The sequence below is a fragment of the Lipophrys pholis genome, assembly GCF_963383615.2.
Source record: "Lipophrys pholis genome assembly, chromosome: 1".
Taxonomy (NCBI): domain Eukaryota; kingdom Metazoa; phylum Chordata; class Actinopteri; order Blenniiformes; family Blenniidae; genus Lipophrys; species Lipophrys pholis.
In genome coordinates this window covers 17,030,470-17,042,791 of record NC_137635.1, presented here as the reverse complement: position 1 = coordinate 17,042,791, position 12,322 = coordinate 17,030,470, and the positions used below count along the sequence as shown (strand labels likewise).

The window sequence follows — 12,322 nt, the reverse complement described above, 5'->3', positions numbered from 1 at the left end:
AAGCTACGTAAGCAGGGGAAAGAGTAGAAGTGATATACAACAGGCGTCTGTTATGATTTGGTCGCTGATGTGTGACCAAAGGCCTTTGGTTGGTTGGCGTTTGGGGGAACCACATTACACTGTTGGTTTGCTGAGCGTGGACGTCATCGCATGACTCTAGTTAAGTTTTCAAGGCACATAGATCAAAGGAACAGCACAGAAAAGTACATGTCCTCGGCTGTACGCTGCCAGAAACAAAGATGTGACCAGCTCGTCAAATTTGTCACTTGAAACTCAAACAGATTTCACCTTTAAAAAAAAATATATATAAATAGCTACAAAGTCGTGCCCTTTACTCAGGAGTCTGAAGCCACACTGAAGTGTACAAGCTGCACCTTCACTTTCCAAGAAGCGTATCCAGTGTATCCAACCAATAAAACATGTCTGACTCTCGTTTTTTTTCTTCTTTTTTGGTTGGCGAGGAGACAAAGATGGCGGGAATCCTTTCCCCCATGCAAGAACAAGCAGAGGATACCATAAATAGGAGTTTAGAATAAATGGTGCATCCTCACGGAGTGCACGTAATAGCCCTTCGCAAATAAAACGTACATCTCGAAGATCAAGAGTGCAAGAAGGGAGAGGTATTCCCTCATATGCTTCCGCCTCTCTTTTGTACACTATACAGTGGTTGGATCTGGCCAGAAGTCCAGATAAATGCCACAAATCAGGTTATTACATTTTTTCCCCCTCACATAACAAGCTCATTTTAAAGACTTCACAAAATGAAAGAAAGCAGATGCTTCCATCTCTTGGGCTGTCTTCTTAGCACTACATTTCAACTGACTTTGGCACAAACCGTATTTTTATCGACATCTATTAAACATCAGAATGGCCCATTTAGTACATTAAGTCCACGATGCGCGTCCAAATAGCCGGCGGCGGCTGCAACAATATGCATGGTTCAGTGTGTCTCCACTCGACTTGGTTTGGGTGGGTGTGAAACGCATATCAGCTCGCGTTAGTCCTCAGTCGCCTGTACACGCAACAACAGTGGAGGGAGGGAAGATGGAACGACGTAGAGCAAAAGTAATTAACTGTGGATGAGGAGAGGAGCGTTCCTACACTGCAGGCTCGAAGGCGCTAAATACCTTCGCTGTGACGCGACAATGTGTTTGTCACTTTGGCACAGACGCACACAAACGCAAGAGCATACGGAGAGGTGTGGCACGTTCTGTTCGGGCCCGTGCTGCGTGCAGAGAGAAATGATCTATCTGCTCGTGGGCATCAGCCATGTGGGTCACAGTGGCTCCTCTGATGCGAGGCTGATCGCCCTCATCATCTTAATCATGACTAAAACAACAATACAAAGAGCGGACGCCTGCGTGACACGTTGTGAGCGGTGATCATATGGACCTGCACCTACACAGAACCCATAAATATCAACTGAAGTCCTTGTAACCGTGTCTTTCTACGTTGCTTGAAGACGTGACCGATTCGACCCACCGCCAAATCTGGCATGCTGATTTGTGTGTGTGTGTGTGTGTGTGTGTGTGTGTGTGTGTGTGTGTGTGTGTGTGTGTGTGTGTGTGTGTGTGTGTGTGTGTGTGTGTGTGTGTGTGTGTGTGTGTGTGTGTGTGTGTGTGTGTGTGTGGCCTGGCATAACGGTTGTCAGCAGCAACCTCCCAGGGCACGCGCTGTCATGCCTCCTCATTTCTTTTGATTGCACAGATTGATGGTTTCTGACGTGGCTGACGCACTGGGACCGAATCAATGTGATGCTTCAGGATGTGGTCGGCCGTCTTATTGCAGAGGCCTTGCTGGTCATTTGATGACTCGCCCAGCAACCAGGCGTCGGAGAGAAGTCGCTGTGGAGAAAAAGACTGATAGCCAGAGAGGAAGCGGACAACTGGACTGGATATCCAGCTCTGTGATAATGGAGTGATAAGGTTGGAAGTTCTGATTGATGTGGTGTATTGAAGCTTCTGTGGCTTGTTCTTTGCTAGAAGGCTGTTGGCTTATCGGAGTGGGAGCTTTTAACCCAACATAAAAGTCTTGCATAGCTAACAAACTCACCTAGAAAGCTAATGGTACCATCAGATAGTTGAGTTTGGACGGGACCTGGGAAAATTGACAATTGAATTTCATGTCACAGCAACCATTCATGCTTCTTGACTCTACTTGACCGTAGTGCTATTATGAGCATGCTAATATGCTACTTTGTGCTGGAAACGTTATCAAACAATGTGGCAACTTCCTGCGAGCTCCTGGAGGGGCTGATTCAAGGTGTGACTACCAAGCTTTGTACGTATGTATATTAAATTGTTAGCACATTTATAGTGGTGACATGGTGGGGTTTTTTTTTGTTTGTTTTTTTAAAGCCAGAGCTTAACATTGAGGGTAAATAAATGCAGACTAAATTATCCCAAAGCTGACGACTAAAGCTCTGTTTCTTTGACATTTCAAGTGAAAATGCATCATTTTTGTATTCTCATTTCAGAAAAGTTTACACAGGAACATTTTGAAAACAATGTCTGTTCATATGGAAATGGCAGAAATTATGTAGTTAGCATGCCGGGCCACTAGTCGGTAATGTTGCTTGTTTTTCTAATGAAACCACACACACGGACAGAATGGACAAACCACCAAGTTGGATTGCTTTTCCGGGTGGTTCTCAACTATAATACTACCAAGTCTTAGGAGAATATGGATTGGGAGTCATGCTGCTCTGGAGTCTCCCATTGATGTGCAGAAGAACAACTATGACCATGTGCCATAGCAGCGTTTCAGACCCTTAACACAGAGACGGAGACCCAAAACACAATGAAAGTTTGGTTTTAAGTTGAAAATGTCAAGTAACTGGGGCCTAAACCTAGTGATTGCCCCCTGGTGGCTTCTTGCCACACAGATTGTAAACGCTGCCATCTTCATGTTCGTACGTAAATACAATCTAACGACAAATAAAGTATCCTTTTTTTTTGGTTTAAATTTGTGAGGTATTTTATGCCATATTAAGGGAGCAATGCATGTGATTAACATGTTGTGAATTTATGTTTCACGTTTACGATTATTGTTTAGCATGTTCGCCTGCTGGCATGAAGACAGAGCGGTTGTATTTTTGAGAGAATGTTCTGTGAGTCAAAATTGGCTGTCCTTTTATATATTTACACGTAATGTACATCAAACGTAGGTGCTAATTGCACATAAAGCTAAACATACCAATTTTAGGGGAAATTCATGAAAGGCTTCCAGAAACAATTAAAATGACAGTACACAATTTAAACAAGTTTGAAATGAGTCTCGAACAAGTTTAACAGAAACACGACTAGCATTTGTTCTGACAAGCATCCGAGTGTAATGCTGTTGACTTGAAATTGAACTATGGTTGCCTGGTCATTGCTTTCATCCTCCAGGTCTTTGTATTCTGTCCAGAAGCATTGAGTCATAATCGCATTTACAGAATCCTCTATTTAAAACTGTAGCATTAATTACAATCTATTAAAAGATGGGTTTATCATCCATGGCACCAACGTCACTGGGCCAGTGGTGGCCGATAGCAACATGTGCATTTTGTTTATGACTTTATTATGCATGGCGGTTCTGTATGTGGGTGGAAGCTGTTTATATCTGGACAAAAAGTGACCTTGGTGGGAAAGTCCTTCATAAGCATGAAAACACAGATTAGATGTGTAACCTTCTGAAAACCTATATTGTCCCTGTTGAATCTGTAATCATCCCATTTTTAATGTATAGTTTGTGTTAAGGATTATGGATGATTTCTCTCATGGTTGGATGGTATTCTTAAAGGTATCCCATGTTGGAATGTTCTCTGTTCTTGCTTTTTTGACAAGAATTTTAAATTTGTTCTTGTTAAACACTGTACTGTTTGGATTGGCCAAATCACCAAATGTAGGGGCCTTCAATATTAAACATGGACAAAGACTATCGCTGCATTTTCATGAAGCAGGAGTCAAATTACAAGCACTCATTTTCTGGAAGCCAACCAATCACAAGGAAGCTGCAGTAAAATGAACATCATGACATAGTGGCTGGGAAGGCTTGCTTTCAGAGAGTGGGTGATCTAAGAGCTGCATAAAGTCCTTTTGAATGTTTTAGTTGGGTTTTTTTTTAAACCATGAACAGCCCCCCCCCCCCCCCCCCCCCCCCCCCCCCCCAGACGAGGATCCACAATATGAAGAAAAGCGCAGATAGACATAAATGATCCCCTTTTGGCTTTGATCTGTAAATGGGGTGCTGACTACAGGAGTTTGGTCATTAGAAATGCAAGCATGCCACACCAGAGCTTGCAGATTCCTGATTTATTCAACTAAACCGCCGAGACTTTCAAATGGCTATGCAGATGGATTAGTCTGTGCCTTTACCTCTCTATCATTTACCCACTCGCACAAACACTGTGACGTCTTAATGTCACCTGTATTTCTATGGCCCACTCCCAGTGTTAAAAGCCATATCTACACTCACGCTGTGTTTTTCGTGTGTTGGAGCCTTAGTTCTATGCCCTACTTCCTCACCTCCTCCCCGTTTGAAAAATGACACATGTTCCTGCCTTTTGTGATATTTCCGTTTTTTTCGGCTGAACAGAATGCGAATCTCAGGCGCTCACTTCAAGATGAAAACACAAAATGCAGAGCTTTACAAGCATCTTTACACCAGCACAACGAGTGGATGGGGGGGGGCAGCTATTATAAAATCAGAACACGTTATAAAGTACATACAGTGGGCTCCAGGTCCTAACCCAGCATCACCCAGGCGACTGAGTACGCCTCAGAAACTTGCTTTTACTTATGCCATCCATGTGCTGTATTCTCCCCAAGAGGCTGACGGAAAACATTTCCTATATACAAAGTTGAGCTGTGTTGAAGGAGCAAGGTTAGAACATCTGATTTCCCGTTCTCACGCTCGATCAATAATCCAGGTTGTTAAATGCAAGAGTTTACGGCTCAATGCAGGCTGGAGAGGGACAGAAACATCCTGTCCTTATCAGTAAAAACAAGACCTTCGCTGTTTTGTCGTCGAATCAGCTGATTTAATGAGTCCGATGCTATTTATCTCTGGTTGTTGATAATGCCATCTTTGAGAGGCTCAAGGACAGTGTGACACCGGCTGCTGACCACTGCCAAATTTGGCCGAGTACTTCCACGGCACTTCCACATTGAGAGAAATCAATTGCAAATCTTTTTCAGCTCAAAGAACCTTTGTCGAGTAGTGGGGAAGGTCCGCAGTCACTCAGACCGTTTGCTACCAAAGGTGGACCAGCCCTATTATCTCTTTGTTCCGTTCACAGCAGTATGTTCTTAGATGTCGTCTTGTTTTGATTTTGCTTTTGTCGGGACGGCTTCGGAGCGCTCAATAATAAGCCTCAAGCTGGCAAGCACACACAGCAATTATGAATGTTTGGTTTCGACATCACTAGTCTCCGCGGTGCTGAAATTCAGTCAAAATAAAGGTTTCATATGCTCGGCCTCAGGGTTAACGAGCTTAAGATGCCTCATTAACCCAATTATCAAGAGTTTTCAGTCGGAATCAGTGGACTTTCCCTGACCTTTGCAAACCCTTCAAAATTGTTTATTTTTCACTTAGACTTTGCTCATGTGTCCGTGTATGATATTACATCATCCTTTTGCCTCTGTCTTTTTGAGCATGGGGTCACCAGCAGGGCACTTGGCAGCCTCCCGGCGTGGAAGCTCCAAGCGCCGTTGCTCAATCTCTCCTGCCGTCCCGGGCGAGTTACTGCCGGTTCTTTACCCTTCAGATGCTGGTCTGCAGCTCCCCGTTGAGCAGGGCGGCATTGTGCGCCTCCAGATTGGCGGAGATGATCATGGCCTCATTGACCATCCTGCTCCTGTCCGCCCTGCTGTCGCTGCGCTCGATCTCGTCCAGGCCCGCCACCTTCTTCAGGCACAGCACGTTCTGAAAGCTCTTCTTGAAGTTGTCCGACAGGAAGGCGTACAGGATGGGGTTGGCGCAGCTGTTGGCGTAGCCGAGCACGACAACAAAGTCAAACGTGCTCTTCACGGCTGAGGTGGGGTTGATGGAGCTGGTGACCGAGGTCATGTTGAAGATGTAGAAGGGCAGCCAACAGAGGACGAACACCACCACCACGATGGACACCATCCGCGTCACCTTCCGCTCCGAACGCTTCCGCTTGGTTGAACACACTCGCATCCCAGATGACTTCACCTGTGAAAAAAGCAAAGTCTGTGACTGTAAATTGATATGTAAACTGTCAGAGCGGTGTGTAGCTTTACATTAGCTGCACACCAATCTAACTACATGAATAAACGGATAAAATACAAGTTTCTCATTACTCAACTCATTCATTTTCTTTATATCGAGACTGATTTGTCTGGTGATGTTATGACACTCCTCCCGCTTAGACAATGTCTCAAGTGAAAACAGAAAACTTTTGTAGCATTTTGGACATTCAACCACACAAAAATGTGTGTGTGTGTGCGCGCGCGTACTTGAGATGTGTGTTTGTGTGCCTGCTGCTCCTGTGTCGCCCCTTGTTTTTCCAATGATCCCTCCTCTGAGTGCCTAATTACCCTCATGTGCATCACCTGTGTCTTCCCCTAAGACGGCTGTTTGGTTAGCGCAATCACCTCACAAGTTCACTTAGTCCCTGTGCAGCAAAGTGCAAAAAACAAGTAAAATTTTTTTTTTTAAAGTGTCATTAAAAGTTCTCACCTTGACGATAATGAGCAGGTAGCACATGCAGATGACTGCCAGAGGCAGGAAGAATCCAATGAAGAAGGTGTAGAATATGAAGGCGGTGTAGTACACTTCCTGTGGCTCCGGCCACACGATCACACAAACCGGCACCTTGTTCAAGCCGCTGAAGATCAGAGTTGGCAGGATGACTAACAGCGACACGCCCCACACTGTGAGGTTAATGAGTTTGGCTATGCGGGGCTTTCGCCATTTTGTGGATTTAATGGGGTGGACCACAGCCAGGTATCGATCGATGCTCATCACCATCAGACAGAAGATACTGGTGAACTGATTAAGAGAGTCTGGGGCAGGAGGGGGAGGAAAGTGGTGGAGAAAGCAAAAATTAGAAAGTCAAATTGTGTTGTTTTTTTTGTTTGTTTTTTTCATTTATAATTACAGAAGATAATGAGGTCCTCAGCGTCTAATACAATCGTTTGGTTTCCGCAATAAACCAGTTTACTCTTCACTCACCTACGGTCATAATGACCCTGCAGAGAGCCTCTCCGAAGGGCCAGTGCACCAGCGCCAGCTGCAGGGCGATGAAAGGCAGGCTCATCATGCACAGCACGTCCGCCACTGCCAGGTTCAGGATGTAGATGTTGGTCACCGTCTTCATTTTGGCATAACGTAGGATGACGTAGATGACCAGGGTGTTGCCGCACAGTCCCACCGCGCACACCACAAAGTAGATGAAAGTGATGACCACGGAGCTCGTCTTGTCCTGGTGGGGCGCCGTCGTTTTGGTGATGTTGAAGTCCAGGTCGGACTCATTGCCCTGGATGTAGCTGTCGTACAAGAGAGGCTCAGGGATGGAGATGTTTGGGGAAGCTGGAAGGTAGGGCCACTGATCTAAGGCCATGACTGCTGAGTATACCACAGGCAGTTGAGGGAACTGAATAGTTAAAGATGTGAAGGGCTAAGTGGTCCAACAGTAGGCCAGTGAAGGTAATTTAACACATCGATCTTGACACACAAATCTATAGAAGTCAAGTTGAAGGGACTCCAGGGTCTTTTCTTCACGATGCAACATGGGATCAAGGGAAACGAGGAACCTGAGGTCTATAGATCTTGGGTCTCAGGGGATTGGACTGTCTGAGGATTTCCACATACAAGGAATCTCCCAATTATCACATCCCAGCAACAGAAATATGAAGTCGCAGTTCTATAGAGAGAGAAAGACAAGAGAGTCAGAACATGGCACGTTTGGCCACGAAACCAGAAACTGCTCCTTGTGAGAGGAGTTATTAGTCCTTTAAGATCCTTTACAGAACTGCTTTCACATCTTTAACCTGAGTCTCATGGAAAATATTCTCCCTTGAGAAGGTAGTACCTCCGTATGATCTGCTTAGCAATTTCTTTAGCAACTGGCAGATGATCAACTCAGCATTTTACATATCAGGCAGTATTATAATAACTTTTGAATATATTCTTCTTCATTTAAGAACAACACATTAGCGAGAAATGCATCTTGCAGTCTCTTTTCGAGGCTGTTGTTACTGAAGCAACAGTAACAGAACACCTTCAATGACTCTTTCTCAAACCCCGTCTAGCAGGACCCTCTTCCCTGGAAGCTTTAGAGGTTTTTCTGCTTCAAAAATATTTTTCCTTGCGGCTCTGCAGGAGCCTGATAACCATAAGCCATTCTCTTGAATATTGGAGGAGGGAGATATTTAAAGCATCCACAGATGAGAGGTTCAAGACCAGATTTGAGAAAGACTGACTTCAATTACTTATTCATCATGCAATATATTTCAGATCAGTTAAGATCACCATTTTGTTCATGTTTACACTGCATGCTATTTGTCTTCCTCAACTGGAAGACAACTCCTCCGAGAGCAGCAGTCCAGGTCCACGCGTACTCCTCCCCCACCTATACATACATTCAGCATGGTACGCCTGAGCCAGAGAACGACGAGGGCAACGCGCTACTGGAGCCAAATGTTTATTCAATTGATCGTGTGACAACAGCTTTGACATGGTAGCAGGACCACTCACTTTTCTCCTCCACCCTGCAGGGACAACGGCGCTCTGGCTTCAACAGTCAACAGCTCGCAGCTTTCCATTTATCTGATTTATACGAGAAGGGACTGAAGCTGGTCAGAGGTTATGGTCAGAAATCATCAAGTGAAAGTATTTCGAAAGGGACAAGATGCCTTCAGATTGCAGCGATCTGCTTTTTATGATCAAGCTTTGGAGTTGTGGTGTTTTCGTTGTTTTCCTGAAACCAACAGTATACTACTAAGAAAGACGGTGCCGTTCTATTCGCTGTGGCTCCACATTATATCCATCCAACAGGGTTGTGTGAAGCTCAGACAGACCGAAGCAAACACCACACATCTGTAATTTCACTTTTAAAAGCTGCTCACAAGTACAATTCAATTGATGCACTTTCCAAGCAGATCTAGATTCAAAAAAATGTGTCTGCCACTCCAAGGAAGTCCAGGCTGGGAACCAAATCGTGTACTCAAGGACCACTTATTTTACATTACCTACATTGCATAAAGTTGCAAGTCAGCGTAATAACACAAAATACTCTATTCTACTACTTTCTTACCACATTGGCTTCCTTTGTCACCAGTACGCATTCAATTTATGTGGACTTGTTAACAAAAGAATATCTTTATTGGCTAACGATGAGGATGAGGTGCAATTTATGATTTTAAAAGTTGAAAATTGGTAAATTGTGCTTAAGTATGGATAAATGACCCCAAATGCACTATTGCAAAAATATTGTCAGAAATGAGCACATTACGCAAATTTTATTAAGAAAAAAAATATGAGCACGAGCTGTAGAGATCAGAGAAGCACTAAAAGATGTGTGATGGATGAGTGAGTCCAATCAAAGGATGAGCAGTGTCATTAGAAACACGGTGGATGAGTGACGGCTGTGTGTTGCAGTTTCTTACATTAAATGTGCAAAGCAGTGTTGCAGTACAACTCTTTCAATTCCCCAAATTCCCAGGGATACCGGGGAAGAAGCAGCAGCAGCAGACACTTGACTTAGATGACTGGAGGCAGCCTCACGCGCGCACACTCCTCCAGAAGTGATCCGATCTTTTCTCTCAAGGACACTTTGACGTGACTGTGTACGTCAAAGCTATGGCTTCTTGAAAAATCCAAAATCAACCTTCAACTCGGACAATTCACCCCTGCTTCTCTTCTACCTGTTCCTATTATGTCTGCGCTGCGCACCTGCACCCAGTGCAGTGCACTCAATCCACCGAGGACCGCGCATTTTGCGCATGTTGGATCCAATTCTGGAACCAAAAACTAAATAACCGCCACGCCACAAGCTCACCTGGGTGCTCATTCAAATCGGATTAAATACAAATCTAACTTTAGACCTGACCTTTAGGCGCATTTTGGGTACAGTGCGCACAAGCAAAGCCAAAGTCCACAGAGAAATGCCGACAGACAGAAAAAAATAAAAAAAATCAGAGCGGTTATTAAATCCAGCTAGAAAACTATCCCACTTACTCTCACACCGAAAACTCCATCTTTATATCACGTCCATAGTGGCGGCGTGTTGAGAGAATCAAGTGTCCGGCCGCTCCGACGCGGCGCTGAAGCGCTGGAAAGCAGCATCCCTCCACTCCAGCCTCTTCATCCACCTGCTCCGCGCGGCGTTACGCACGGCCGCTCCGGCGTTCAACCGCCAACCCCCCGCCTCGACCACACAGCTCCGGGTGATCACTACATCCCTCAAGTCATTTCTCCCAGGGAAATGTTATTCCTGCACGCGGAAACTTCTGCAGACGGTATTAAGAGGAAAAGAAGCCGCAAAAAAAAACAAAAAACACCAGAGTGCGCCCGAGTGTGCCGCGTCCAAACGAGAAAGACTTGGCACAAGGTTGAGAGAGAGAGAGAGAGAGAGAGAGAGAGAGAGAGAGAGAGAGAGAGAGAGAGAGAGAGAGAGAGAGAGAGAGAGAGAGAGAGAGAGAGAGAGAGAGAGAGAGAGAGAGAGAGAGAATTAGCTGATTTTGAGTCATGACACGATCTGGCTTTTCATCTAAAGGCGATAGCTTATGTAAATTTCTTTTTTTTGTTTTTATTAAATTATTACTTTTAAATAACACATTCCTACACCCCCTTCAGGCCGTTTAAAATCCCATCAGCCCATCATTGAAAGCCCATATTGAAATCAATCAATTATTGTCACATTGTATTCAACTACTGGCAAACATACTGCTGCTTATAGAGCACTCCTCTCCAAATCCTCTCAGTATTAATGATATTTGTTATGGTATTAGTAAACTATTGAATGCAAAATATGTACAGTACCTCCCATATATGTATATATATATATATATATATATATATATATATATATATATATATATATATATATATATATATATATATATCTCTCTTTGGGGAGTTTGCATGTTCTCTCTGTGCTGGTATGGGTTTTCCCTGAGTTCTGCAGCTTCATTCATCATTGTAAAGACGTGCATTATAATATTTAATTTAGTAGCTCTATTCAGGATGCAAAAAAGTTCAACAAAATGGAAATACCATACAGAAAGTAAGACACAATTTTGAATATTGTTGAGTCTACGTTTCCCGTGTTGTGATTGTGTGTGTCCCCCCTACATCCAAAACTTGGAGGAAATAGAGGAACAAAGGAAGGCCGGTTCACCCCATCAAGCCTGCCAAAGTGTATGTAATTTGACATCACACTCACCACGGTCAAAACTGCTGGCTTCAACACCAAACTAAGCCCTCTGGATCCAATCCGAACTATAATGCAAACTTTGCTATTTGGCATTTTATGTTCACTAAGTCGCATTTAAATGCAGCAATTCTGCAGCGTTAAAGCCCGCCACTAGAGACCAAGAACATAACAATGTTAAATGTAAAACTTACCTGAACTGTCCAGTAGACGTGTATCTTTGGTACAATGTTCTTCCCCTTTGTCCTCTGGATGTACCAGAGATATTTCTTTATGCAAATTTTTGCAAATTACTTTTCAAGATAGGCCTAATGAGCCAACTTCGAGAAACACACAGTCTCTCCAAATTCATCTGTTTTTTTTTTTTTTTTTTTCCCCCACCGCAATTAATTAGAGTGTTATCCAGACACTCCTGTCAGCCAACAGCGGACGACGTTCGGCTCTGGACGATTGAGCCAATCCTGCATCCACTCGTGGGCCTTTATACAAAGAGGGGGTTTTCAGGCCGAGGGCAGATGGCGGGCATCTTCCCAACTGTGACCTCTCTCAGCGGAGAGCTGCATGAGAAAACGTTCAGCCACTTCGCTTAACATAGCAACACAAAAGTGCAGCTATTATTACCGCCAGCTGTTGTCTTATCAAAGATTAATAGGTCTGTTTCTGTCCGAAATATTGGAAGCATTTGAAATTCCTGAAAGGAGGAAGTGCAATTCGAGGGGTTGAGGTTATTTTTTTTGTGTGTTTGATTTGAGTGGAGATCCCCGTCAGCGTCAGTCAGAAGGCTGTTGGTTCAGGTGCGTGTTTGCTGTGCTCTGAGGTCAGAAAGTTACCTCCATGAGTTCATCTTTCTGTGTCAACACGAAGCAACACTAAACCAGAAAACAGCAGTAAGACCGGAGGAGTTATCCCCAATTGTCTTTTTTGGTTTGTTTTTTTTGGAAC

General features: G+C 44.1%; 1 protein-coding gene across 1 annotated transcript; it reads right to left on the bottom strand.

The window, feature by feature from the left end:
- Positions 1–4,567: 4,567 nt before the first annotated feature.
- Positions 4,568–10,545, bottom strand: LOC308123501 (somatostatin receptor type 2-like). The gene is made up of 4 exons (XM_080486018.1): positions 10,186–10,545; positions 7,180–7,870; positions 6,685–7,010; positions 4,568–6,177 (listed from the first exon to the last, which is right to left on the bottom strand). Exons 2-4 carry the CDS (start codon positions 7,565–7,567, stop codon positions 5,746–5,748), a joined length of 1,146 nt encoding a protein of 381 aa, XP_080342144.1. The 5' UTR covers positions 7,568–7,870; positions 10,186–10,545; the 3' UTR covers positions 4,568–5,745.
- Positions 10,546–12,322: the final 1,777 nt, after the last annotated feature.